At 43.4% G+C, this 27,395-nt stretch overlaps 1 protein-coding gene and 1 long non-coding RNA gene across 2 annotated transcripts; one reads left to right on the top strand and one right to left on the bottom strand.

The window, feature by feature from the left end:
* Positions 1-4,593: 4,593 nt before the first annotated feature.
* Positions 4,594-27,068, top strand: TMEM267 (transmembrane protein 267). Its single transcript, XM_075839639.1, has 3 exons — positions 4,594-4,755; positions 9,363-9,735; positions 24,048-27,068. Exons 2-3 carry the CDS (start codon positions 9,424-9,426, stop codon positions 24,381-24,383), a joined length of 648 nt encoding a protein of 215 aa, XP_075695754.1. The 5' UTR covers positions 4,594-4,755; positions 9,363-9,423; the 3' UTR covers positions 24,384-27,068.
* LOC142746268 (uncharacterized) lies at positions 5,666-8,673 on the bottom strand. The gene is made up of 3 exons (XR_012881702.1): positions 7,846-8,673; positions 7,260-7,586; positions 5,666-6,039 (listed from the first exon to the last, which is right to left on the bottom strand). It is a non-coding gene; the product is annotated as an uncharacterized LOC142746268 (long non-coding RNA).
* Positions 27,069-27,395: the final 327 nt, after the last annotated feature.

Genomic DNA, 27,395 nt, shown 5'->3' with positions numbered 1-27,395 from the left:
ATTGAAATAAATGGGCAGATGTTTGGATACGTTCTGCGTCCGATTTTTCGGGCATTTACGGCCCGAAAAACGTCAGAAAATTGCCCGTGTGAACATACCCTAACCCTTGTCATATGTCCAGGCAAATGATAAATGCCTTGAGGGGTGTAGTTTACAAAATGGGGTCACTTCTCAGAGTATTCCACTCTACTCTGGTACCTAAGGGAACTCTGCAAATGTGACATGGCATCCGTACACCTGTCCATCAAAATCTGCGCTCTAAAAGCCAAATGGCGCGCCTTCCATTTTGAGCTCTGCTATGTGCCCAAACAGCAGTTTAGGGCCACACATGGGGTATTGCCGTACTCTGAAGAAATTGGCTAACACATTTTGTGGTGTTGTTTTTTTCTCCTATTACCCCTTGTGAAAATAAAACATTGGGAGCAAAACTACATTTTTTTTTATGGAAAAAAAATAATTTTTCGTTATCACTGCCTAATTCTAATATAATCTATGAAACACCTGTGGGATCAAAACGCTCACTACACCCCTAGATGAATGCCCCGAGAGGTGTAATTTCCAATTGGAGTCACTTGTCAGGGTTTTCTACTGTACTGGTACCTCAGGGGCTCTGCAAATGCGATATGGCGCCCAAAAACCAATCAACCAAAATCTGCATTCCAAGTAGCACTCCTGCCACTCTGAGCCCTGCAGTGTGTCCAAACAGCAGTTTACTACCACATATGGGGTATTGTCGTACTCAGGAGAAATTGCTTTACAATATTGTTGGGGTGCTCTTTCTCCTCCTATTCCTTGTGAAAATGAAAAAAAAAATCATCCTTTTTGTGGAAAGAATGTAGAATTAAATTTTCACTGCCTAATTACAATAATTTAAGCAAACAAACAGCGGAGTCAAAATGCTCACTATACCACTAGATAAATTCCGTGAGGGGTGTACTTTCCCAAATGGGGTCACTTTTGCGGGGTTTGTACTGTTTTGGCTTCTCAGGGGCTTTGCAAATGAGACATGGTGCCGCAAACCATTCCAGCAAAACTTGAGCTCCAAAAGTCAAACGGCGTTTCGTCATTTCCAAGCCCGGCCGTGGTTCCAAACAGCAGTTTATTACCACATATGGGATATTGCTGTGCTTAGAAGAGTTTTCTTTACAAATGTTTGGGTGCTTTTTCTCCTTTATCTAGTGTAAAAATGAAAACATCTGAGCTAAAACTACATTTTATTAGAAAAAAATGTAAATTTTCAATTTCACGGCATAATTCCAATAAATTCTGCAAAAACCGTGTGGGGTCAAACTGGAAACTATAACCCTAGATATATTCCTTGAGGGGTGTAGTTTCTAAAATGGGGTCACTTGTGGGACGTTTCCACTCTTTTGCTCCCTCCAGGGTGTTGCAAACACGACATGGCACTTGAAACTATTCCAGCAAAATCTGCTCCCCAAAATCCAAATGGTGCTCCTTCCATTGTGTGCCCTGCCATGGGTCCAAACAGCAGTTTATTACCACATGTGGAGCATTGCCGTAAGCGGGAGAAGATGTTTTACAAATCTTGGGGTGCTTTTTCCTCATTTATTCCTTGTAAAAATTAAAAATGTCTATGTTTTTTTTTTTCAGAAAAAAGATATTTCATTTTTACGGACTAATTGCAATAAGTTTACCAAAAAAAACAAAACTGTGGGGTCAAAATGCTGTGGGGTCAAAATGCTAACTATACCACTAGATACATTTATTGAGGGGTGTAGTTTACAAAATGGGGTCACTTTTTTGGCACCATAAGACCTCTTCAAACCTGATGTGGTGCCTAAAATGTATTCTAAAAAAAAAGTAGGCCCCAAAATCCACTAGGCGCGCCTTTGCTTCTGAGTTCTGTGTTTCAGTCCATTAGCACACTAGGGCCACATATGGGATATTTCTAAAAACTGCAGAATCTGGGCAATAAGTATTAAGTTGCGTTTAACTGGTAAAACTTTCTGTGTTAAATAAAAACAATGTATGAGCAATGAATTTTGGCAAAAAAAAAGAAAATTGGAAATTTCACCTCCACTTTGCTTTTATATCTGTGAAATGCCTAAAGGGTTAATAAACTTTCTGAATGCTGTTTTAAATGTTTTGAGGGGTCTAGTTTTTATAAAGGAGCGATTTATGGGGACTTTCTAATAATATATAAGGCCGTCAAAGCCACTTCAGAACTGAACTGGTCCATGAAAAAGTAGGCTCTTGAAAATGTGAGAAATCGCTGCTAAAGTTCTAAGCCTTGTAACGTCCTAGAAACATAAAAGTACGTTAAAAAAAAAATGATGACAATCTAAAGTAGACATATGCTAAATGTTAACTAGTAACTATTTTGTGTGGTATTACGATCTGTCTTACAAGCAGATACATTTAAATTTAGAAAAATGCAAATTTTTGCAAATTTTCTCTGAATTTTGGTGTTTTTCACAAATAAACACTGAATATATCGACCAAATTTTACCACTAACAGAAGGTGCATTGTGTCACGAGAAAACCATCTCAGAATCATTTGGATACATAAAAACATTCCAAGGTTATTGCCACATAAAGTGATACATGTCAGATTTGAAAAACTTGGCTATGTCCTGAAGGGCAAAACATGGTGTGTCCTCTAGGCTGGGTTCACACGACCTATTTTCAGACGTAAACGAGGCGTATTATGCCTCGTTTTACGTCCGAAAATAGGGCTACAATACGTCGGCAAACATCTGCCCATACATTTGATTTACGCGTCGTCGTTTGACAGCTGTCAAACGACGACGCGTAAATTGACTGCCTCGGCAAAGAAGTGCAGGACACTTCTTTGCAACGTAATTTGAGCCGTTCTTCATTGAAGTCAATGAAGAGCAGCTCAAGATTACAGGCGTCAAAGACGCCTTGCAAAATGCGAGGAGGAGCTTTTACGTCTGAAACGACGCAGCTGTTTTCTGCTGAAAATAGTCTGTCTTTTTAAACGTAAAAGCCACTTATCGTGTGCACATACCCTAAGGGGTTAAAGGGAGTATGAGCACAGCGCCAGTCCTGTGCATGTGTTGTGAATGGTATTGCAGCTCCGCACTATTCACTTATATGCAGACACAGCCCATGGACAGGAGGGGGTGCAGGCCCTGGTTTTCTCATACACTCCTTTTATTATTTCAAGGCCATTTAAAGAGCAATAACATGTGAAGGATTATGCGGTTGACTCATGGTTACATATATCTATCTATCTATCTATCGATGCTCCCCTCTCATACTGTGTGGGTGTCAACACGAAAGCTTTGAAACTCCGAGATCTCAGGCAGCAGACAAAGGTCATGTGTGCACTGTGAGAAGGAGAAAGCATGAAGTGTGCCACGGCAAATCGCACAGCTTTTTGGCACCCCTCCTTATTATATAAGTTTAGGGTACAGATAGAGTATAAAATTCAAGCTTAATGCTATTTACATTTTGTACCATGTGAAATTACAGCTCCCAGAATAATCTAAAGAGCAATGGTAAGCAAATAATGGAAGTTGTTGTTTCACATCAAGAATGGCAGCACCAGTCATCATTCTGCAGACCTTATAAGCAACTACAGCACTGATGAGATACAGTTAGAGGCAGAATAAACAATTCCATCCAGTGACTCACAGGTGATGTCTTCGCTGAGTGGAGTTTTTCTTTGTTTCTGAAATTACTAATTCCTCATAGTGTCACACACTGTGCCCCCTGAATATAACAATGTCACACACTGTGCCCCTGAATATAACAATGTTGCACAGTGTCCCCTGATTATAAGTGTTGCACACTGCCCTCTGATTATAAGTGTCTTACACTGTGCACCCTGAAAATAATAGTGCCACACATGCCCCAAAAATGGCAGAAAGGCACCGAATAGGAATCAGGGAGTATAGCAGGTCACCCTTGTACCTATTGCCTGACTTTTTGAATTTGTGTCTTAAGGATGTGGATACAATTAAAATTAGGGGGGAACTGGGTCTGCATCCTACTTCTCTCCGATTCTTCAAACAGGTCATTATTTTAACAATTGGTTGGGGAGAGTCGGTTGAACCCCACCCCTGGGACTGTATTACACACAAATTATGTTGCAACTATACAAATAAAGGTTAGTATTATTGTTTACATTAAAAGGCTGAAACAGGTTCTGGCCAACAAGATTTTTGTAGTCCCTGACAGCAAGCAGATGTCTTGAAAATTGTGAGAAATATAAACACAAGCCTTTTTATCTGGCATTACCTTATTATACTATGCCAAGGTTTATTTATATTAGACGGGACAACCCCTTTAATATCATGTCCTTCTATAAACTGAAGATTTTAGAAACTGGGTTCATACATATTATGGAAAAGTTTGACATTTGCTCGGCAGGTGCAGAATAACTCGTCAGAATATGAGATGATTTATGACATTTTGATGGTATACTCCGGTACCAGCCTATACCACTGCTATCTATACTCTGTGAATCACTATGATTGACAGCTGCGTTCTGCAGTGACGTTCCGGGCATGGGCGTGGAGATGGGAACTGGTGCGTCTTAGCCAATCACACGGTAGAGTAAAGCAACTGCAGCCAATGACTGTCTGTTTTTTAGACCAGCCCCCTCAGCGTTTACAGCTGCGAGTCCCGGAAGAGCCGGGCAGGTGCAAAGTGTACTGACGTTCCCTGCAGTGGTTTGAGCACAGTCACCGGAGCCGCTTGTTGTCTGGTGTCAAAGCGACCTCTGCATCCAGACTGCGGGGGGCGCTGTCCTATGGAGGGGTGGAGGTAAGAAGCAATTTCGCCATTGTAGCTTTTAGTCAGGAAAATACAACCTGTCTGGTGTAGAGCTACAGATCCCAGCATGCCATGTTCAGAATCTTATCCGGGGACTTGTATTGGTCTGAGGATCCACAGGTTGCTTGTTATCTTTATAATGATCACGGTCCCCAAGGTCGCTAATTTAATTTCAAGTGCCAAGAGATGTCTTCAATATCAATGCAAGAAAAAATAGAAAATAATAATGCTGAGCTGAGCTATCCGCAGTGCTGAGCAGCTTGAGATGCGCGATCACATTTATGACTCACGATCACGATTTTTGGTCGTGCAACTTTTAAATCCTCCCCATAGAAGTCATGTGATTGCGTGCGATTTGCATTGTATGAAGTTATGTAGATGTGATCCTTATATACCTCCACCTTACAGACCCCGTTCAATGAAGACATCTGTGCAGTTGGCATGGCAGGGCAAAATTACTTCCCTGCCTCCCAGATAGTTAGTTGCCTATGAGGGGGATGGGTGACATTGACATTCAGGTCTTAAAATGTCATTGTGGGTGTTCTCTCTCATTTTCCCTGTAACTGCCCAGCAATCCCTGCTGTCAGAAATAGATGCTGTTTATGGCAGCCTGTATTCTCTGTATAGAGTAGTGCTGACCGGAATTGCGACAGCCACAAGTGCAGTGAATAGTTTGAATTGATTGACATCATGCACAGGCAAAGTGGTTTTACTGACCTGTAGGTACTGTGTGTGCCCACGTATGGTAACCCTGTCAGGCACCGTATGTTCCCCTATAAGCACAGAAAATGATGCATGCGGGAGTACGCTGTGCTCCGTTACGGATCCATACAATATCCGGCATGAGGCTGTGTAATACAGAAACCTATAATATCCAATAAACTGGTCAGTGTCAGGCTGGCTAATAATACTTTTTATTCATGCATGGAAAATAGAGCGAGTTGGTGCAGACCAGACATAACCTGCGCCATTCCGTAGTGAGGACAGTCACAATACACAAATCTCCTCCATTAATGTTCGGTGAGGACCCAGCAGAGAGGCAGTGGCTTGATATAGTAGCTCCGGTAGTATTTGGGCTGCATGGTCACTTGTGTGGTCTACAACTCTTTCAGCGATGCCACAACCATGGGGCATTCGGTAGGACTAAGGTCCTGTTCTGTTGTAGTGTCAGGCTGTTTTCCCTGTTTGCAAACCAATGTAAGGCAATGCAGGATGTGATGTCATGTGCTGATGTCATCATTGCTCAGGGCCCCACAATAGATCTGAATGAGTGTCCTAGAAGTAAAAAAAATCTCTTTGTCTTGATTTTATGTCTATATAAGCCACTAGCTACCAATAATAATAATCTGCTATGTATTCACTTCCATCTTGGCTTCTTACCTCTACCTCATCGCTGTAATACTTCAGATCCTACCCGTGCCCACTTCAGTAAAACATTATAACACCAATTTACAGTGTATATTCACACATAATCTATATAATAAGTTGGCCCCATGCACACGACCGTAGAATTAATCCGTAATTACGGACCCATTAATTTCTTTTGCCCATGCACACCTTCCCGTATATTTATGAGAAGGTGTCTGTGCCGTAGAAAGGCTCTGCAAAATATAGGACATGTCGTGTTTTTTTTTGCTTTTTACGGACCGTGCTCCTATACTTTTTATATGAGAGCACAGTCCGCAAATTCGGATGGCTGTCCGCGGCCGGCCGTGCCTGTAATCACAGACCGTGATTATGGGCATGGTCGTGTGCAGAGGGCCTAACTTTGGAAATACATTCCTTAACTTATGCTGAATTATAGCCTGCATTACTGTCCAGAGCTCCATTCACAATTCTGCTGTTTGTCATTGGAAACAGTCAACAAGCTTGTTGTCAGACACACCCCTAACAGCTCAGCTGTGAGACCAGAAGTACTTCATGCTTTAGATTTACAGTTCCTTTTATAAATTCACTTCCCAGAAGCCAAATCATCAGAACAAGTTCTGCATCGACAATGAGGGGGAACTATCCGAACTGGTGCAAGAAAAAACTGAAACAGTTGCCCATAGGTGGCAATCAGGATGCCGCTTTCATTTTACAAAGGGCATTTAAAAAAAAATGAAAGGGGGAATCTGATTAATGCTTGTGGGCATTCCCTTGTGCAAGTTTTGATAAATTTCTCTCATACAGTATGAGTCTGGTCTAAAAGAGTGATTTGAGTTCCGAGGCCTGCAGAATTATGAATGCAGCTCTGGACTGTAATCCAGGTTCACTACAAGATATGTAATGTTTTAATGGAATAACTAAAAAAAATTTATCCAGATGTATCGTATGTGCAAGATTTAAGTGCTCAGGAATCAAACTTATATGTTTCAAATGCTAAAATGTTTTGATAGACATTCCACTCTTGATCATTTACTAGATCTTGTGGTATAGTCTTAGAGAATGATGAGCCCATCACATGTATGGCTGACCTATAGAAATGGCTCTATACAATAGTACTTATTACTTACAGGTGAGGGAGTCATTCCGGCTTCCACTTCCATTAGCAGCACAATGACTCAGGGATGTGTTGAGTTCTTTCTCCTATTTTCGATCTTCAGAAGGAACATTTCCTTTTGTCTTGTGTTTTTTTCCTATCGTTCACATTACTGTTTTGGTTTATTACTCATTCATTATAGATTGTGGTTAATTGTGAGGCTGTTAATCCACTCTTCAATGCTGCATCTGCGATGTATATCCTCTCTGGATTAGACTGGGTATTCACGTCACGGTCAAAATGAGGTTTTTTTTTGCCTCGATTTTCAAAGTCGCGGCACGCTGCGCTGTGTGAATCCAGCCTTAGGAGAAATAGTATTGTATCACTACAGTTGCTCCAGATTCATGTATATTTATTTGCTTAATCAAGAGGCTTTACGGAGAAATGACATACGTGTCATTTTGCATGGAAGGAAATGGCCAATGCTCCTCTCCATACAATAGAAGGAAGCTTATATCGTGTCACTATGCGGGGTGTGGACCCACTGGGCCGTACCGCGTAGCGGGATGGCAGCTGGCCAAACAGGTAAAGTACAGAGTTCAATAGTTCAGTGAGGATACCTGAGGCAACGTAGACAGCAGCAAGGCAGGCACGTCTGGGACCAGGCGGCGGGAAGACGTCAGGTGAGGCGTAGCAAACAGGCATAGACCGCAGCAACGACACGGCAACATCACGGCACTAGAACTTGGTAACACGGAAACAGGAACAAGGTACACTGGGAAACTGGAAAACACTGGTAAACCATTAGCACGACAAACTACGGGTAACAAACAACGCTCTGGCAAAGAGCAAGAGGGCAGAGCCGATTTTATAGCACAGGGCATCCTAGGCTAGATTGCAGACTTCCTGCAATATGCGCGCACTGGCCCTTTAAGGCCGTGCGCACCCTCCAGAGACCGTCCGGAAGTGAGTGCCGGCGCCTCACAGAAGGACGACACTGCACACAAGTAGGATGTCAATGGCCACGGCCGTCGAGGTTAAAGTCAAAATGACGGGCCGTGGCCATAGACGTTACATATAGTACTTTTAAACTGGACGTTTACATATCCGTTACAATATTTTCTCTTTCGTCTGCAAAACCAAAATGACATTACATTGACAGTATTTTCATAGCGTTGCAATATTTTCTAGCAATTCATTATCTAGGATGATATTAATTTTATGTAGCCATCTCTTCTTATCATGTTGTCTTCTGTAACAGGAGGCTGTGGTCTTAAGTCCTCTGTTTTCCCTAAGGTCGAATTCAGACGACCGCAGTATACGTCCTTGTGACGGCTGTTAAAATAACGGCCGTCACATGGATGCATGTATTTCAACGGGGCCGTTCACACGGCTGTTTCAACGGACCGTGTGAAGGGTCCTTTTAAAGATAGACTATGTCCTATTTTGTTACCTTTATGGGGATCCGTGAAAACGGGACCCGCACAGGGACAACTCTGATGTGAAAAACGGCTGTTTTTCACACCGAAGTTTGCCCACGTTCGTCTGAATTTGGCCTTAGTCGTCGTCTCTTATTTTTGTCGAGACATTTTTGGGTTATCCAGCAGAGTTTTCTCTTACACACAGAAGGAACATATTTCTCTAAACATCAATTTAATATTAAAGCTAAAATCGAGTATAGAACAATCAGACAAAACGGTGGCGTTAGTTAATTTCTTTCACACTAGTGTAATAATCTGCGGTAGTATTATATCACCGTAATTTGCTTAGTAACAATATTGCCGGCTGCAGGCCTCGTATACAGAAGACAGACATTGCATATATTTATAACAAATTTTAGTTTTGCCAACAGTTTTTCATAGACAAAAATGGGGCAGTTGCTCTATTCTCACCATTGTCACACAGACTTATGTGAATTTGGCACAAGTAGAAAACCCCTCTAAAATATGTGACTGCTATGACATGACGTAGGCCGGTTGACATTTTGCACACTCCTAAAATGAAAACTATTGGCCATATGTGCTTTAGAAATATGGCAGACCTGTTCAGTTCCATGTATATTTAAAAAGCTATCTTTACTGCATAGAAACATCTGTACTTTAATTGCTTTACTTATCCCGTGTCCCATGTTTTTCAGAATGAATCAGCGTTGACATGGGCTGGTTGCATCCCGGGTTTTTCGTGCCTTGTAAGTTGCAATGGCTTCAGAGTTGCAGAAGGCTGATGCGCTCCTCCAGACATTCAGCACTGCGTCCGTGGCCTCCAGTCTAGGATTGGGCATCTTCTGCTTTTTGGCAGACAAAGTACAGCAAGCGCTATTCATCCAGCAAAATGATTGGCTTCGAGCTCTGTCCGACAATGCAACCCACGGTGTGATTGGCATGTGGTCGTGGGCCATCGTCATCGGCCTCCGGAAGAGAAGTGACTTCTGTGAAGTTATTCTTGCTGGATTCTTTGCCTGCGTCATAGACTTGGATCACTTCTTCCTTGCCGGTACCTTCTCATTACAGGTCAGTGATTTCCATTGAGCCGGAATAGAACACTGTTCAAACTGTATGGCTCTGCATAGTGTTGGAAAATAATTAAGTCCCTAAAAATAGATATACTGGCATGCATATGGGAGATTTATCAATACAATTACACGGTGTGTCACCTCGGTATTCATTTTACATTGTTACTAAAGTGTTCCTGTTATTTTGTGGAGAGATGCTGTGAGGTACTGTTGCAGTGGTAGTTCCCACACAGAGCCGTACATGTACAACGCGGGGATGGAGCGGTCAACGCCGACCTCCTGCTACAATGGCCAAGATGAGATATGACTCTAATCCTAGCCGTTTAAAGTGGTTATGTGGGAACCGCAAAGTATTCGTGGTGTACTCACTGCGGTATGTGAGTACACTGCTAGTATACATTCCGGTTCCCCGTCACGCTGATTATGAGATTTAAATATATTTTTATAGCCAGGGGACCGGAAGTCTAGTTGCATCCTTGATGACGATACGACTCTTCGCCACGTGAACCAACCCCGTTGTACTGGCTGTACTACTACGGCGATTACATAGAGTACAGCAGGACTGGTCACATGACCAAGAGTCGTGTCGTTATGAAGGAAGATTGTGCCACTAGACTTCCGCCCCCCCGCCAGCGCTATAAAAATGATTAAAATCTCATAATCCGCGCGACAGGGGAACAGAATGTATATTAGCATGTGTACTCACATACTGAAGTGATTATACTGCTAATACTTTTTCGTCCCCAAATAACCCCTTTAACCTCTTAGATTCTGCAGTCAATAGCAACCGCAGCACCAAAGTCGTTTGACTGAGGGAGGGGGCTCTCTCTCTCTCATTCCTTTGGTGCCGCAGCAACGTTACAATGGGTTTCTGTAGAAGCTGTCATGCCATATTCCTATTAGGCCTTGTCTAAGGTTGAGCCTAATAGGTTGTCTGTTGGTGTAATACATTGCCATACAGTATTGCAGGTTCACATGTTTAAATCCCCTAGCTGGACTAAAAATAAAAAAACTGTTAGTTTATAAAAAACAAACCACAAATACCCATTTTTCTTGTCTCAAAAATCCATTTGCTGTGCAAAAGTATTAAAACATGTTAAAGAACTATACACATTTGGTATCCCCGTAACCACCCAAAAAATAAAGTTAACGCGTTGGAGAGCATAAAAAAAAATCCCCAATATAACCGTGGCGTTATTGCTGTTTTTCCATTCCCCCTCCCAAACAAATCTATAAAAATTAATCAAATTATATGTCTCCCAAAATGGTGCTGTTGAAAAATTATAGATGTCTCGTAAAAAAACTGTCGATACAGTAGAAAAATAATAACGTTATGGCTCCCCGATTGCTATTCTGCAAAAGTTACAAAAAGAAACCAAATCACTGCATCCTGAAGGCCCAAAATAGGCCACAATAAGGGGTTAAATTAGCAATATTAAGCCCTATTCACATCACATTAGGGCATTCCGTCGGAGGTATTCGTCGGAAAGACCCCCGACGTATACCTCAGACAAAAGGCCCAAACGTATCCAACTGTATGGCATATATTGGGATACATTGCCCGGGGACCGGCACTGGCAAAACAACTGAAGTCATTGTGCATTTATTGACAGTGACTTCAGGACTTCCCTATTGCTGGATTCGTTGTTCAGGGTGTCGGATGATGCTCTGCTCTAGGAGTCCAGCACTCCTCCTGACTTACACTGTCTATATATGGTCAGTGACTTCAGGACTTCCCTATCGCTGGGTTCAGGGTGTCGGCTGATGCTCTGCTCGGGTACTCCAGCATTCCACCTGACATCACTGTCCATACAGACTTCAGGAGTTTTCAGGGGACCGGAGCCCCAGACGGAGCCATTTAATAGAGCTCTGCCTGGGGACTCCAACACTGTGGAAGCTCCTGACTTCACTATCCCTATATGGACAGTGATGTCGGGAGCTCCCCGAGGTATACATTTAACGTATACCTCTGGCGGATGCCATACAGTGGCATCTGTCACCTATAGGCTCCCATTAAAAGAAAACGTGCACTGTGTGGTATACGTCTTTTCTGCGGGATCCTTCAGGATGGAATAGTGTAGTCTACTACGCTACTCCATCCTTCAAAAAAAAGGTATACCGACGTATACCATCCCGACGGAGGCCAAAAGGACAATCTTTTGGTCTCCGTGGGGATAATGGAGCCCTATGGATACCTTTATCTTGTATGTCGGGAGCTTTCCCGACGTACGAGATAAACGTGGTGCCTTAACATGATGTGACTGGGGCCTTAGCTAACTGAGCACGCAGTCAGAAGGTGACATGTCATAAGTTAGTAGATCCTATGAGTTTAAAACAACGCCTCCCCCCTCCTTTGAAAGACCACCCAAACCCCTTTGGACATAGTGAGAGGTTGAAGATGCTGCGGGGCTCAGAAGAACGTCCAAACTGGTCAAAGATTTACGTAACTTGAACTCTCCCATGCAATCGGCATCAATTGTACACTAGCTGGGATTTCCAGTCACAGATATCTAGAAAACTGCAGTGTTTTCAATTGACTCTCATTGTTAACATCTTCTGAAATGTCACTGTTCCGCGTCTGAAGATGATTCTATGTTAGATTTCTATTTAAGAGCATCTTTCACCAGATAAGGTATCTACAAGACTGAATGAATCTGAACAGACAAAAGAAACCCTCACATGGGCCCACTTAGCCAGTAAGAAGTCCGGAAAACTACTTGGCCACCTTTCACATACCAAACTAATAACCTTTCTGTTTCCCCCAATAACATCAGGGGTGGATAGCAAGACGGCTTATGAATTCCCTAAAACAATGAAGTCGGTTCCGTGACAGATGCGCTTTACTATTCTCCAGGGTGGGGGTTATCCATTCTTATAGAATGAGTGTCATAGTTTTAGCGTGTTTGCAGCAATGGAAACACTGAATGTTCAGTCGCCAAAAATAGGTCATCCTTCCTCATAGCTGCTGAATATTTAATAGAGAAGCCTTGCGGAAAGTAACTTGCGAGTGTGACTTCCAGTTGTCCTTGAGATTCCAATGTTCTGAATTATGTAAAGCATCACAGAAAAAGCGAAATACTGACTCTGCACTGAGAACTCAATGATGTGAAAGGTATTGTGTAATCCAAAATATGCTGCCCCATTCTATCATCACGTAGTGGTAATTGGGGGGGATTCTCACATAGGCCGTGTCCACACTTTGCTGCAGTTTCTCCACTGTGCTGTGCCCAAAGTGACACACAAGGAAATTAGATACTTCAAACACTCATTGACATATTGCATTCAAAATCTCACCACAACCATAGCTCCAAACCGTCCCGGATCCGACGGGACAGTCCCGGTTTCTCACCGATGTCCCGCCGTCCGAGGCGGTCTGCAAAATGTCCCGCTGCGCGCTGCAGCTGTATCAAAATAGCTGATCGCTGCTGACAGGCGCCCTGCATGCCAGAAGACTGCAGCAGCGATCAGCATCAGAAGAAGGCAGGAGTCTTGCGGTGGTTTTCTAACTGGGATCGATGCCAGCCCGGGAGTGGACCAGTCCAGTCACCTGACCTGTCATCTGACCTCACCGGTCAGATGACCGGTCAGGTGACTGGACTGGTCCACTCCCGGGCCGGCATCAACACCAGTGAGAACGCCGCTGCAAGACCGCCTGCCTTCTTCTGACGGTGAGTGACGTCAAAGCAAAGCAGAGCGGAGAGTGGCAGCAGTAGGCTACCTCTACCGCTCTCCGCTCTGGCGGCATTGTGGCACAAAGTATAAGGGGGTTGTGTGGCACTATGTACAAAGGGGGAGGTTGGTTGTGTGCCACTATGTACAAGGAGGGAGGGGCTGTGTGTGGCGCTATGTACAAGAGGGGGCTGTGTGTGGCGCTATGTACAACGGGGGCTGTGTGTGGAGCAATCTACATGGGGGCTGTGTGTGGCGCTATGTACAGGGGGTCTGTGTGTGGAGCTATGTACAGGGGTGCTGGTGGATGATTTTTCCATTGACCTGTAGCACAGTTACACAACTGAAAAAAAGAGGGGGCTGTGTGTGGCACTTTCTACAGAGGGACTGTGTGTGGCGCTTTCTACAGAGGGAGCCGTGTGTGGCGCTATGTACAGAGGGAGCTGTACAGAGGGAGCTGTGTGTGGCGCTATGTACAGAGGAAGCTGTGTGTGGCGCTGTGTACAGGGGGAGATGTGTGTGGCGCTATCTACAGGGGGAGCTGTGTGTGGAGCAATCCACATGGGGGCTGTGCGAGGCGCTATGTACAGGGGGGCTGTGTGTGGAGCTATGTACAGGGGGGCTGGTGGATGATTTTTCCATTGACCTGTAGCACAGTTACAAAACTGAAAAAAAAAAAAATCCCCATCATGTAACTCTGCTACCTGTCAATTGAAAAGTCATCCACCACAGGGTCTCCCTCTTGACTTTCATTGTTCTCAGCCTTTTGGTTTGTCCTGCCGCTGCTGCTGCCATGATGAGCAAATATTATACCCAAGTTAGGAAAAGTAACATATAGATGATATAACCTGACCCATAATATTGCTGATATCCATAGTTTTTTTTTGTAAGTCTAGAGATCCGCAGTGAGAATATGATCTTGTTATTTGAAGAAGGATCTGGCCGTGATTTGATGTGCTGATGCGGGATATTGGTCGTGGTTAGGGGGCGTGGCTTAAAAATGTCCCTCTTTTCCGAATTCAAAAGTTGTGAGGTATGCCACAACCTCACAACCTGGGCAAAAACAGATTTTTCTGAATAATGTAACATTGTGCGGCTGCTGCTGTAGATTACTGCAGAGGCCACAACCACAAAATAAATGGTTCCATGTGAACGTAGTCTTCGACTCAACATTATTTTCCTCCTGATATACCTCATATGCACTTGTGGGAGAACATTCGCTGTCGGGCCTTTTACACAGGCAGCCCAGATTTTTAGTATAGACTTCAGGGTTGTGTATTAGAAACGCCGGTTAGGGAATACTGCTGGATGCCTTTTGCATATTGTTATACATAGGCATAATACGCTGCCATTTCTCGATACTTCTCTACATCTATCTCTAACTCCCCTAGTGTCAATAGTAAAATGCACAAAATGTAAAAAAAAATAAGTGTCACTATCAGTAGAATAAAAAAATTTATGAATCAGTAGTACATATGAATACGCAGTGGGAAGTGGTTTCCGCAGTAGAGCAGTGTTTTAGTATTGCTGCAGTTTGGAAAGAGGGACAAAAGGGGAGACCTTGTGTTTCCCTGCCTGAATTTTCTTTATGATGCCCATAGAAATTTGACACTTGTGAGTTTAAATGACCTGATATACAAGTATTTGTATTCATTGATTTTTTTTTTTTACCGGTTTCCAAGCAGTGTTCTCACTGGCACCACATAAGGTTGTCATTAATATTATGTGGTTCAGCGCTATAGAGAGTAACGTTTCAGTCATCCGATAAATGGGGAACACTATCATACAGACGGATGTGCCAGAATTCTGCGCTGGTAAAGAACGCTCGTTTACACAAGGGCACGCTATTCTTAATTACTAATCTGCAAATTACTGTTCTGATTGATCGCTGAGTATTTAGTTTGCATCTCGTACCACAGCGTTATCCTGGTGTCACTAGGGAAAGGTAATATATTTTACGTGTCACGTTATGTTTAAGTACAGAATAAATGATACTATGGCCTTTACAGTAAAATTAACCTTTTCCTGCCCCCGCTTCATGTAAATGAATAGCCTAGTTAGGGTTAAAGGGGTATTAGGGTCATAACAAATTATTTAAAAACTGTTAGACCGTTGGTCGTCTGGCCACTGGGACCCCCACCAATTGCCAGAATAGGGTTCCTGTGTCCCCCTTCCTCCCCCCAGCCGCAAGTCCGCTGCCAGGTGACAATAAATGGAGTGCAGGTCGGACATGCAGCTCTATTCAAAGTCTATGGCACTGACGTAAATTGCCGAGCTGCCATAACAGCCACAGCCTATTATGTATTGTATGTAGGTTATGTAAGTCCATTACTATGGCAATCTAGAATATATATTGTCAGGATCCGTGCACATGGAGGGTTGCGGTTTGCAATAAAAATGTAGAAACTGTTCAGGTTTAAAGTTCTAACTTGGTTAATTGTAGTTAAAAAATAAACCGGTGCTTATCCAGCATACAAGACGTGCAGCATATAAACAAAACTAATACCTTCCTAGTCTGGGCACTTACTAAACAGCAGCTTTCCCCACCTATTATAAACCATGAGTTCAGTGTTCCTTGGATCAGGCTTTCCACACTATCCTTGTGTGGATTCCCAGGCTCTGACCCTCTCTGCACTAACTGCAGAGCATTTATGGACCAGTAACAATCCCAGTAGCTTCACGTGAAGTAACTGGGCTAGGGGTAACGCCTGTACTGGAGTGGGGAAGGAGTGACAGGTCCCTCTGCGATTCCATAGAAATCCAGTCCCAGAACATACATTTAAAGAGAACCTTTCACCTGCCCATACATGTGCAGCTGAGTGCAGCATGTAATAGCCGGGCTTCACAAACACTGTCTCACTTTACGTTTTTTCCTATCTTCCTCTGTTATTTTCATATTGGTGCTGTTATATTTGGCGCCCGATATGTAAATAAGCCCCTGAACTGTCAATGGGGCGTGAGCTCTTCTCTCGGACACTGTCCAATCCGTTACAGACAGTGTCAGGGCGGCTTGCGCTGCGTTCCCTCCCGCGAGGACACACGCAGAGAGAGCGCTCTCTGCAGAACCACCAGTCTGTGTGTGTTCTCGCGGGAGGGAACACGGCACAAGCCGCCCTGACACTGTCCGTAGCTGATTGGACAGTGTCCGAGAGAAGACCTCACGCCCCCTTACCATTTAGATAGAAACGCCCCATTGACAGTTCAGGCGCTTATTTACATATCGGGCGCCAAATATAACGGCACCGATATGTAAATAATGGAGGAAGATAGGAAAAAAATGTAAAGTGAGACAGTGTTTGTGAAGCCCGGCTATTACAATCTGCACAGGTGAAAGGGTCTCTTTGACAAAACTCAGCAAAGATCAGGTTTCCTAGATTCCTTTTATCTCACCCATCTTAATAAACTGAGTGAAATATATATACCCCCTCCAGTTATTTTCCTGTTGCGGGCTTACAATATCTACAGTATAATGGCTTGTTTGCTGTAAGGTTCTCTTTATTGGCTCAGTCATGATTTTGACAGTGCCGTATAGGGACCCGCTGTTACTGCTTCATCTCTGTCCCATCATTGTGTGAATGATGTTGTTTGTGCTTTTATTTCTCACCAGTACACATAACAAGCCTATAATGTAGTAATAGAGGTTGTTTACCTCCGTGGGGAGGCCATAATAAAAGTGCCGCTGGCATAGTCTCGGCACCGGAGCTATGATACATATTTGGTTGCCACTGAACAACCGTTGAGCTTTGAGCGTTTGTTTGACCTTGTTAAAGTTGTCTGTACTTGTAACAAAGAAATAAAATAATTCACCACATAGAAAGCACGCTGAATCCCAAGTCTCTGTGAAAATAATTCATGAAGCTTTTTTGCCTCCTAAGTGGGCAGACCGGGAGCGCATTGACATCTTGTATTATTTACATAATGTAATCACCCCAGACAAATTTTAATATTTTATTTATGTAGCATGTATACATTACATGTAGCTTTATATCATAACCAGTGGCGTTGCCCCAATACACATTTTTGCCCCCCACCAAAAAATTTTCTATCTATCATCATCATCATCTCTCGGAGACAGCATATTTATAAGGCTGGATTCACACGAGTATGATCCGGCCGAAATACGTTCCGTCCTTTACGGACCGACGTCCCGGACTGAACACACTGCAGGGAGCTGGGCTCCTAGCATGATAGTTATGTACGACGCTAGGAGTCCCTGCCTCGCTGCGGGACAACTGTCCCGTACAGTAATCATGTTTTCAGTACAGGACAGTAGTTCCACGGAGAGGCAGGGACTCCTAGCGTCATACATAACTATGATGCTAGGAGCCCGGCTCCCTGCAGTGTGTTCCGTCCGGGACTTGCGGCCGAAATACGTTCCGTCCTTCACGGACCGAACATGCTCGTGTGAATCCAGCCTAAGGCTACGACCCCCGTAGCTACACCACTAGATAGAATTAGATACATCATCTCTGCAGATCGTATCAGACATGATCGGATTAGCTACAGCAGCTCTGCAAACAGTATCACATATAAGATTAGATACAGTGCCTCAGCAGACAATATCACACATGATAGGCTTAGATACATCAGCTCAACAGACAGTATTACACATGATAGGCCAGTACTCCTTGTACTTACACCCAAGCAAAGATATGTCTCGGGCCCCAAGCAAAGATATTGTCTCGCACAGTGCACCCTGTAAATAGTGTCACCGTCCCCCTATAGATAGTGCCGCACATAGTGCCTTCCTGTATATGGTGCCAAACCCCCACCTTGTCAATAGTGCCACACAGTGCCCCCTGTAGATGGTGACCCCCCAAACAAATAAAAAAAACTTGTGCTCACCTAGACCCGTTCCCAAAGCAAACAGGCCTCCTCAACCACGTTACCCTTTCAGCCTATGAGACACAGAGACGGGTCCCTCGCGTAGACCGGCGCGATGCAGTTCCATCATCAAGCAGGATTGCGCAGGAATTGAGTCCCAGCATCTTATAGACTGCAGGCCTAATGTGGCCTAGTGAATGGTGAAGCCATAGTACTCCATTTTTGACGCAGATACAATTGAATGTGGCGGTCACCTGGGGATTTGGGGGACAGGACCAAAAGTCTGTGGCTTCCGCCCCGGAGGCCCTGTGCTAGCAATGCCACTGATAATTAACCCTCAGAAGCTAAATTAGAATTTACCCCTAAATATATTCCCATGAGCAGCCAGCTGTGCCAAGGCATTCCCTAATCTGCACACTGGCAAACTAGCCATAGACATAAGATAGCTGTCAGTTGAACAATGCATCCCCCACTCCTTATAAACATGCCTGATTGATTTTAAAGCATATACTAGGGAGAGAGATGGATAAATGGCTGCCAGACACCTCTACTGTTGCTTATTGTATGGAAACCATTAGGATTGGACTTGTTGAAATCCATCCATAGGAGCCCGGTTTCACTTGATGGCGGACATCAGGGGGGACTATCCGTCTGCTCCAATAGACACGCGATTGTCGTCTAGCTGTGGTTTGACCAAACAGGGAATTAGACAATAGCTAGAGAGGGGCTGAAGATTGGTATACCCTTAAGCCAAGCACAAACTTGGTGGATTTTCAGTGCGGATTCTGCACCACAAATCCACAGAAAAAGAACAGTACAATACATGTGAGTGAAGTTTTTAAAACCCCATGCGCATGTAGTAGATAAAGTCACAAACGTCTGGCAAAATCGTTGGCGGTTTTCTTTCGCTACGTGTGGATTTCAATGAGGAAATTGTCTGAGACTTGTACAAAATTAATTTGGCTGCAGGATATGTTATAAAAAAAATAAATAAACTCTACTCACCTGTTATCTCCCACCTCTCCAGTGCCAATGCTCAGGTGGTCCCCATCGGTCTTTGTTTTTTTAAGTCTTTTTACATCTTTTGTGACTGCTGCAGCCAGTCATAAGCCATATAAGAAGCTGTGATTTAGCAGCTGAATAGTTTCTTTTTATTTTTATTTTATAACCTTCTGCAGCCAGATTAATTCCTTAAATGGACACTAACTTTTCAAACCTCTTATGGCAATCTAATAGTATGCTTGATATAGATCAACTTTGTAATTTACTTACTGCTAAAATTTAGTTGTTTTATCCTTGCAAATTCTGTGGAAAGTTACTGCCACTAGGTGTCTCCTTTCCTGTAATCTGCTCTCCGCCCCCCTGTTGTCAAGCAAAGTCTGTCCCTAGTTACAGAGCAGAGGAGGCAGACTACAGAAGGTGGGGGTGTGTCTCTTCACTACCTGCCCATAGAAGTTTATGGGGAGGGGAGCAGGAGCAGAATGAGAGAGACAGACACAACGTGCTGCAGCTTCTGATAGGTGTTATTTTTCACCCTAGTGTTGGATTCTCAGCTACACTTATTACTGCTTTATAATCTTCATTCTTCTGCAGCTTTATAATATACCCCGTATCTATCTATCTCTATATATATATATATATATATATATATATAATGCATGTGTGTGTGATCGAAGGGGAGAATCCTGCTCTCCTTTTCTGTGTGCTGTGTATGAAAGACATAATAGCAGTTAGGCTCCGCCCGCTAGCTCACAAACAACCGAGAATTAGAGAGAGCGCCTGCAGAGGGGACAATTGCAAAATAATGCAGAATACAAGTCATATAATGACCAGAAACAGTGTTGTTCCTCATGTACACACATATGACCGTTTATCCTAAAAAGTCAACTGAAAATTTAGGTACACGTTAAAACGTTTTTGTTTTTTTTTGTTTCTGTCTGTGTGTGTTTTTATTTGAAACAAGTTTGCATTGGGTTTTATTTAAACAAAAAAAAGTTTTTCGTTTTTCTGAAATACAGCCTTTATTCATCTTTTATACATAGAAGCTGTATCTTGTGGTCACAGGCAAATCCCTCAGGTCAGCGGGACTGACGGCATTGGTGGGCGCTGGTCCTGCTTGTCTCTGACACGCAGGATCCAGCTATTTTTGACCACATTGAAGTGAAATAAAACATTGATTTACATTTTCTTTATAAATGCCTATAAAGGTGTACGTAGCCTTTAAGCCCTTAACGAATGCCCACATCTTTTGACGGCAGGTGGTGCAGGTACTTCGTCTACAGTGACGTCTTTTGGCGTTGCTATAGATGAGTCTGATGAGCGCTCATCCTCTAAGCAGGAGCTGTAATTTACAGCTTCTAATCTTAGAGCAGCCTGCTAAATACAGCTGGGATCAGAAAACATTCGGACCCCAGCTGTTTATCTCTGATCGCTGCAGTCCGTGACTGCGGCAAGATCAAAGGGATCACCTTTGTTTGACCGCATCACTGGAAGTCGGTGAAGTGATCGAAGATCGGGGAATCCCTCTGCAGTCAGCCCTGGGGACCTAGAAAGGACCCCAGGGCTGTCTGTTCAGTTTGCCTGCTGTTTGGGCGCACTCTGTCATCGTGACACAGTGTAATGTATTAGCATACAGTAGTATGCTAATCCATTATAAGTATAAAATTTGTAAATAAAGTTACCCCATAATGGTGAAAAAAAATTTAACCATAAATAAATTAAAGTCCCCAAAAGTCATTATTTTGCATAAAATATATATTTTATTGCCATACATTACAAAAAAACAAAAAACCTGCACGACCGTAATAACCGGAAGAATTCATTTAACAGGTTATTCAGTGTGAAAAGTGAATGGGATAAAAATAAAATAAACATACCAAAAATAGCTTTTTCCTATATTCACGCCGTAAAAATAAATTGTATAACTTCGACAGTGAATTGTTTTTTTCTACTCCCCCCTACAGCCACGTCGCTGAAAAATTAAAAAGTTATGGCTGCTGAGGCAAAACCAGAAAAATGTTGCTGGTCATTAAGGCCTTTTCATTCCAGGTCACTTAAGTCTTGAAAAACCCCAAGCCTGAAATGGTGATACCCCAAGTTTTGCATGCTCCCTGTGCTGGCTTCTTCGTTTTAAAGCGTGTTTCTTGCTGCTTATAAGATTGTACTTGGTAAAATATATACCAGGCGCCAGAGCAAGCGGATGAGAAAACAATATATTTACCATATATCTCCGCTTTCTGCTCCTATAAAAGATGTAATGATGGTAGATTGGCCACGTACTGCGAATAAAAGATCTCAACCTGCTTTTTACCGGGGTCAGGCAGAGAAGAGGTTAAATGTTAATTAAGCGTTTGTAGCAAAAGGAAAGCAGCAGCCTATTGATGCGCCGTGTGGGTGGTTTCCATAGAAACAGAGGACCGGTTCAAAGAAGAAAATTGTATGTGTATCTTGCCAGAACGGATATCGAATTAATTTCGGTACAGTAACTGCATCAGGGGAAAAGTGGGCTTTTTGTTTTTTTGTTATGTAGAGATAAATATTATAGCTGTAAACCAGCAGGTTATGCGGAAGGCCAATATTGTCTTTAAAGTTTTCTATGACGTGAAGTATATTCCGAAATTTCTGAAAGTCCCACATAAGACAGTGAACCTGCATCTAGAAGACCATAAGGCGTTGGCTCTAATGTCCAAACATGTATTGGAGACGTCACAGCTGGAGGAGAGCACAAAAAGTGCGGCAAACAAAAAGGAAAAAAAAGATTTTGAAAAACCGTGCTTATTTTCCCAGAAACAGCGCCACCCTGATAGTGTCTGGTATTAGGGTATGTTCACACGCAGTGGTTTCAGATGTAATTTGCCGAAATTCCCCATACAGCATAATGCCCCCATAGCTGCCCTTATACAGTATAATACCCCCCAAAGCTGCCCCTTGTGCCAGTGCCCTTGCAGATAGTGACACAGTGCCCATGTAGGTAGTGCCACAGTATATTGCCCTCTTGCTGCCACCATACAGTATAAGGCCAACACAAATGCCCTCATACAGTATAATGCCAACATAGATTCTCCCATTCTGTATAATGCCCACACAGATGCCCCCATACAGCATAATGCCCTATGCAGCATAATGCTCCATAGCTGCCCCGTACAGTAAAATGCCCATACAGATGCCCCATACAGTAAAATGCTCCCATAGCTGCCCTTATACAGTATAATACCCCCAAAGCTGCCCGTAGTGCCAGTGCCCATATATAAAGTGCCAATGCCCTTCGATAGTGCCACAGTGCCCATGTAGATAGTGCCACGGCTTCCATGTTGATAGTGCCACCCCCTGTAGATAGCGCTACCCCCACCCTGTAGATGGCGCCATTCGGACTCCCTCTAGGCATAGGCCGGGGATTCCGCTCTTAGAGGGAAACCCTGATGTCACTGTCCATATATGTGTAGTGACGTCAGTGGCTACTCCCTTGAGCGAATCACCATTGCCGACTCTGGCAGGGGATTCCGCTCCAGGAGGAGCCACTGACGTCAATGTCCATATATGGACAGTGACCTCAGGGATTTCCTCTTGGAGCTGAATCCTCGGCCAGCTCATCTGCAATGGGGATTCCGCTCAAGGAGTAGCCGCTAATTTTCAGCTCCCTGCTTCAGAATTAGTTCATAGCGGAGGAGCAGAGGGAGCTCCTCCGCTCGCTGAAGACTCCCCGGACACAGCGCTACTTTAAGCGCTGTGCTCGGGGAAGCCCTGGACGGTACTGTCCATATATGGACAGTGACGTTAGTGGCTAATACTTGAGCGGAATCCCTGTTGCCGACTCTGGGTGGTGATTCCTCTCATAAATGGGCCGTACCGTCAAGGGCTTCCTCTGAGCACAGCGCTTAAAGTAGCGCTGTGTCCGGGGAGTCTTCGGCGAGCAGAGGAGCTCCCTCTGCTCCTCCGCTATGAACTAATTCTGAAGCATGGAGCTGATGGTTCCCTGCTTCAGAATTCGTTTGACAGTGGGACGGGACAGCGGGACACCGCGCAGTATCCGGGACTATCCCTCTGAATCCGGGACGGTTGGGAGGTATGAGATAGATAGATGTTTAATGGAGAAATGTGTTTTTTTTTAAATTACCATTATTATTACTTTTCTCCTTCTCCTGCCAGTGAAGTTACTGTAGTCCCTCGTGGGAGCCGCAAAAAAATGTGCCTGGAGACACGAGTTTCTAAAATCATAAAATAATGTCATTTATTTGATGATTTTCGAAACGCTAGTGTTCCCAGGCACTGGATTGTTTAGACCTTGTACTCCCCACTGTCCTGTGGCTTCTTCTCCTCTGCAGTGCTCCGCTCCGGTGTGTCTGCTACACTCTGCTCCCTCGCTCCAGGCAGACTGCTGCGCAGGCAGCGTCGTTGCAGGGGGGGGCGTGGCTGGCACCAGGGAGGGTCCGGGGCAGGGCGGGACATTGCTCAGACCGCCCGGGACAGCGGTGAAAAACTGGGACTGTCCCGCTGGATTCAGGACGGTTGGGAGCTATGATCATAGCAGCTGGGTTTCACCCCCTGGAGCTGTGCTCTTTTTACCTTCCAGAGCCAATACCGCAAGCATTTCATTATGAGGACAATGTCAGACTACTCCCTATATCGCAGCTTCCTGTACCCTTGTGTGTAGGAAATGGGGAAGAGGGTGACAAGTGCAGTCAGTTCCTAGAGTTAGGCTTTACCTTACAACATGTGGTAAGATAACAACATGGTAGTTACAATGATACCTTTTATTTCATATCCTGTATTTAAATTGTAGTTACTAATGTTACTTTTTTGTTTGTTTCCTGTCCATAGGCTGCTCTACACCTCCCCCACCGCCCTCCTCTCCACTGTTCAACATTGATTCCTATTCTGGCTCTTGCCCTAAAGTTCCTTATGCAGCTCCTGAGGTTGAAGGACTCCTGGTGTTTCTTGCCTTGGATGTTATTTATATCTTGGACTTCCCATCACGTCCGCGATGGAATTCGCCATGGGCTCTGGCTGTGCCCATTTGGAAAGACTGGTCCACTTCCATATTGGCTTTATGTGGCAATAACTGCCTCGTTGCCCAATCTATGCTCACTTGTCATGTACCTAACTGGAACGAGAGAAATGATGACCAAGAAGCACGGAATACACATTGATGTCTAAAAGAAATGGGAGGACAAATTCTGATGGTTTTAAAACTGTTTACATTCCAAGAATTTACCATTATGGTTTACAGGTCTACAAAAGCATATTTCATATATATACACACGTATAGAACCCATATATTGACCACTATATAGACATGGGGGCAAGTTTCCTAAATCTTCCCTGTAAGCCCATCAGCAGAGTACAGGCTGTTCTACAATAGTATGTAGTCTGTATCACATTCACAGCCCGAATCTGCTGATTGAGTTCATATTATCCACAAGTAACACGACTAAAGGCAGTCACTCTCATACTGACATTGTGTTGGAGAATTGCTATATATGCAATTAAATGATCTATTTCTGGAGGTACACTAAAGCTTCTTGCTTTAGACTTTAAGGCTTTATTCACACATTTGAATCTGAATATCAGGTGTCGTACTAAAGGAATTTTACTATTTTATTCTCACAATTTATTAAAACTGGCCTTTAATTTTGGAATGTATAGAGTTGAATATAACACATTGTGTCACTGATATGTTCTAGATGTTTTGTAGCACAGGAGAAAACACAATAATGTAGCAGTAAGGCACTGTGCTTTCCTGTAAAAATGGCCCCTGTAATACAAGCAGGTTACCTGCAGTTACCCCTAATACCAAGCGACCCCAGCTTCTATCGTGATCTGGACATGTGAGTATTTGTACAAATATATCTCTGCTGCCACTCTACTCGTCTTACTCAGCTTTTCCTATTCCTAACCCCCTTTAGTAAATACAGCGACAATCCAATATTCCAGAACATAATCCTTTAAGGAGCCAGATTAGCAAAAAAATGCTGGACTAGTGAAAGTTGCCTGGTGCGTCTGTATTGTAGTGGGGAGTATTGGATCCCAAGCTCATGACGGGAAATGCAGCCCGCTTGGTGATCATGTGATCTTGGAAGGGTCTGACTACTGAACCCTCCCCCAGTAATTACCTGTTATTTTAGAGGAAACAGACGACACCTGCACAATGTGGTATAAGGGTATGTTCACATGGCCGTTTTTTGGGCCGTAAACGGCCGAAAAATCAGGGGCACAACACCTCCAAACATCTGCCCATTGATTTCATAGGGAAAAACGGAGTTCCGTTCCGACGGGCCGTTTTTTTATGCGACTGTTTTGAAAAACGGCCGCGTAAAAAAAAAATGGCCGCGAAACAAGTGCAGGTCACTTCTTGGGATGTTTTTGGAGCAGTTTTTCATTGACTAGAAAACGCAGCGAAAATCGCGAGTGGCTTAAAAAACCAATGGGTGATCATGTAATACTAGGTTGTAAATATCCACGAAAAGCTTTAGTAGATGAAGTAACATGAGGATTTGTGTACGTTTTTCTAAAAAAAATAATTCTGGACTATCCGGTTTCACATTAAACGACTCTTACTATATTTCTTTCCTCTACAACTTTTGGATAGCACATCATGGTTTAACTGACCCCCAACTGTTCTGGTCAAACTCCGTAGTGTGTGGGCTTTTTATGTATTCGGTCTTCAAGCTCTATTCTACATAAGATGGTTATGTCTTGTTCAAGTAAATTTGTAGAAATTCTAAAAACACTCCTATATATAATTAGTGTAAAAATCTTGTATTATCAAGAAGACTCACACAGGAGGCAAACTTACCTACAATTGAAAAGCAAATTGTGGAAAATGTAAGCGCCGCCCTGTTCCACCCAGGAACACCCGAAAAACTGACAAACGCCCCTTCTGCAGCAAAATGGCATATAACCCACCCCATATGTGGTCCGGTTCATGAGATTGTCTCCCAAAAACGTTTTGAAATTTTGGCAACTATGATGATAAATATTTATTTTGATATGTCCATTTGCTGTATTAGATTCCTTACTTGTAAATTACACCAGAATCTGTCCCAATAAATATGACCTAAATCAGACAGGAAAACCCACAAAAACAAACTATTGGAGATCTCCAAAACACAGCTATGCAATAATAAATTATATTCATATCCAATATCACAGAAGTAGATGATAAACCATTAAGAATGAAGGATCGCAAAAATAATTGGGTACAAAGTTGTCTGTAAAACCGATACTATTAAGATGCATACATCATTCTAATATATTACTAGTAAAAATATGAAAAGTATAAATATTTAGTTATTCGAGGGGTATAATAAACTTCGGAGCTAAGGATTTTAGTTTAAGGGCTTGTCCACACGTAGCGGAATTACTGCAGAAAATTTAAGCAGCAATTCTGCAGAAAGTAGCAGACTTTCCGCTGTGGAAAATCACACCATTTCCTGCGTTTTCTACTGCAGAAAATTATGCGTATTTTGCTGCGTTTTTCTCAATGCTGGGAGATGGTGATATCTCCTCTGAAAACCGCAGCAATTCAGTCCAATTTCCGCAGCAGAAATTGAAATGCTGCGGTACGAGAAATATGAACTGCAAGTCAATTTCTGTTTGGAAATTTTAGGCAGAGTGTGGGTTGAGATTTGGTAAATCTCACCACTTTGCTGCTACTGTATTCTACTGTGTATTTTCTGTCTGCATTTCCGGAGGGAAAATACGCAGCAATTCCGCTGTGTGGACGAGCTCTTACTCTCTTGGAGAAATAGTTCCTTGAGTCTGTCCCACTTTACTCCTGAAATATCTCTATTTTGGCTCTGATCAACAGATCTGCATTAATAAATTCACTATATTGTTCCACCTATTGTGTCAGTCTGTTAATATCCTAACTGCGTATTGGCACCTATTCTCTGTATTCTCTCATAGTTTAGTGCTGTTTGGTTATTAAAGGGTTATTCTCAATACAGAAAGTGATGGCATATCGCTAGGATATGCCATCTGTTTCTGATCGGTGGTTGTTGTACGACTACTGGTACTCCCACCGATCCTGAGAATGAAGGGGCTGTAGTGCTAGATTAGAGATGCAGCCCCTTTACTGTTCTTCCATGCACAGTGATGCTCCTGGCCCCTAACTCTGCAGGGAACTGCGGCACCACTCCATTCACGTGCTGCGGCCCCTTAATTCCC

This window comes from Rhinoderma darwinii, chromosome 1 (assembly GCF_050947455.1).
Source record: "Rhinoderma darwinii isolate aRhiDar2 chromosome 1, aRhiDar2.hap1, whole genome shotgun sequence".
NCBI classification, from domain to species: Eukaryota; Metazoa; Chordata; class Amphibia; order Anura; family Rhinodermatidae; genus Rhinoderma; species Rhinoderma darwinii.
This window is presented reverse-complemented; position numbering and strand designations above follow the sequence as displayed.

Excerpts from the sequence above, each read along its gene's own strand:
- TMEM267 (XM_075839639.1), top strand. The coding sequence starts at position 9,424 with ATGGCTTCAGAGTTGCAGAAGGCTGATGCGCTCCTCCAGACATTCAGC. Across the intron at positions 9,736-24,047 it reads CCGGTACCTTCTCATTACAG|GCTGCTCTACACCTCCCCCA; the intron begins GTCAGTGATTTC and ends TCCTGTCCATAG.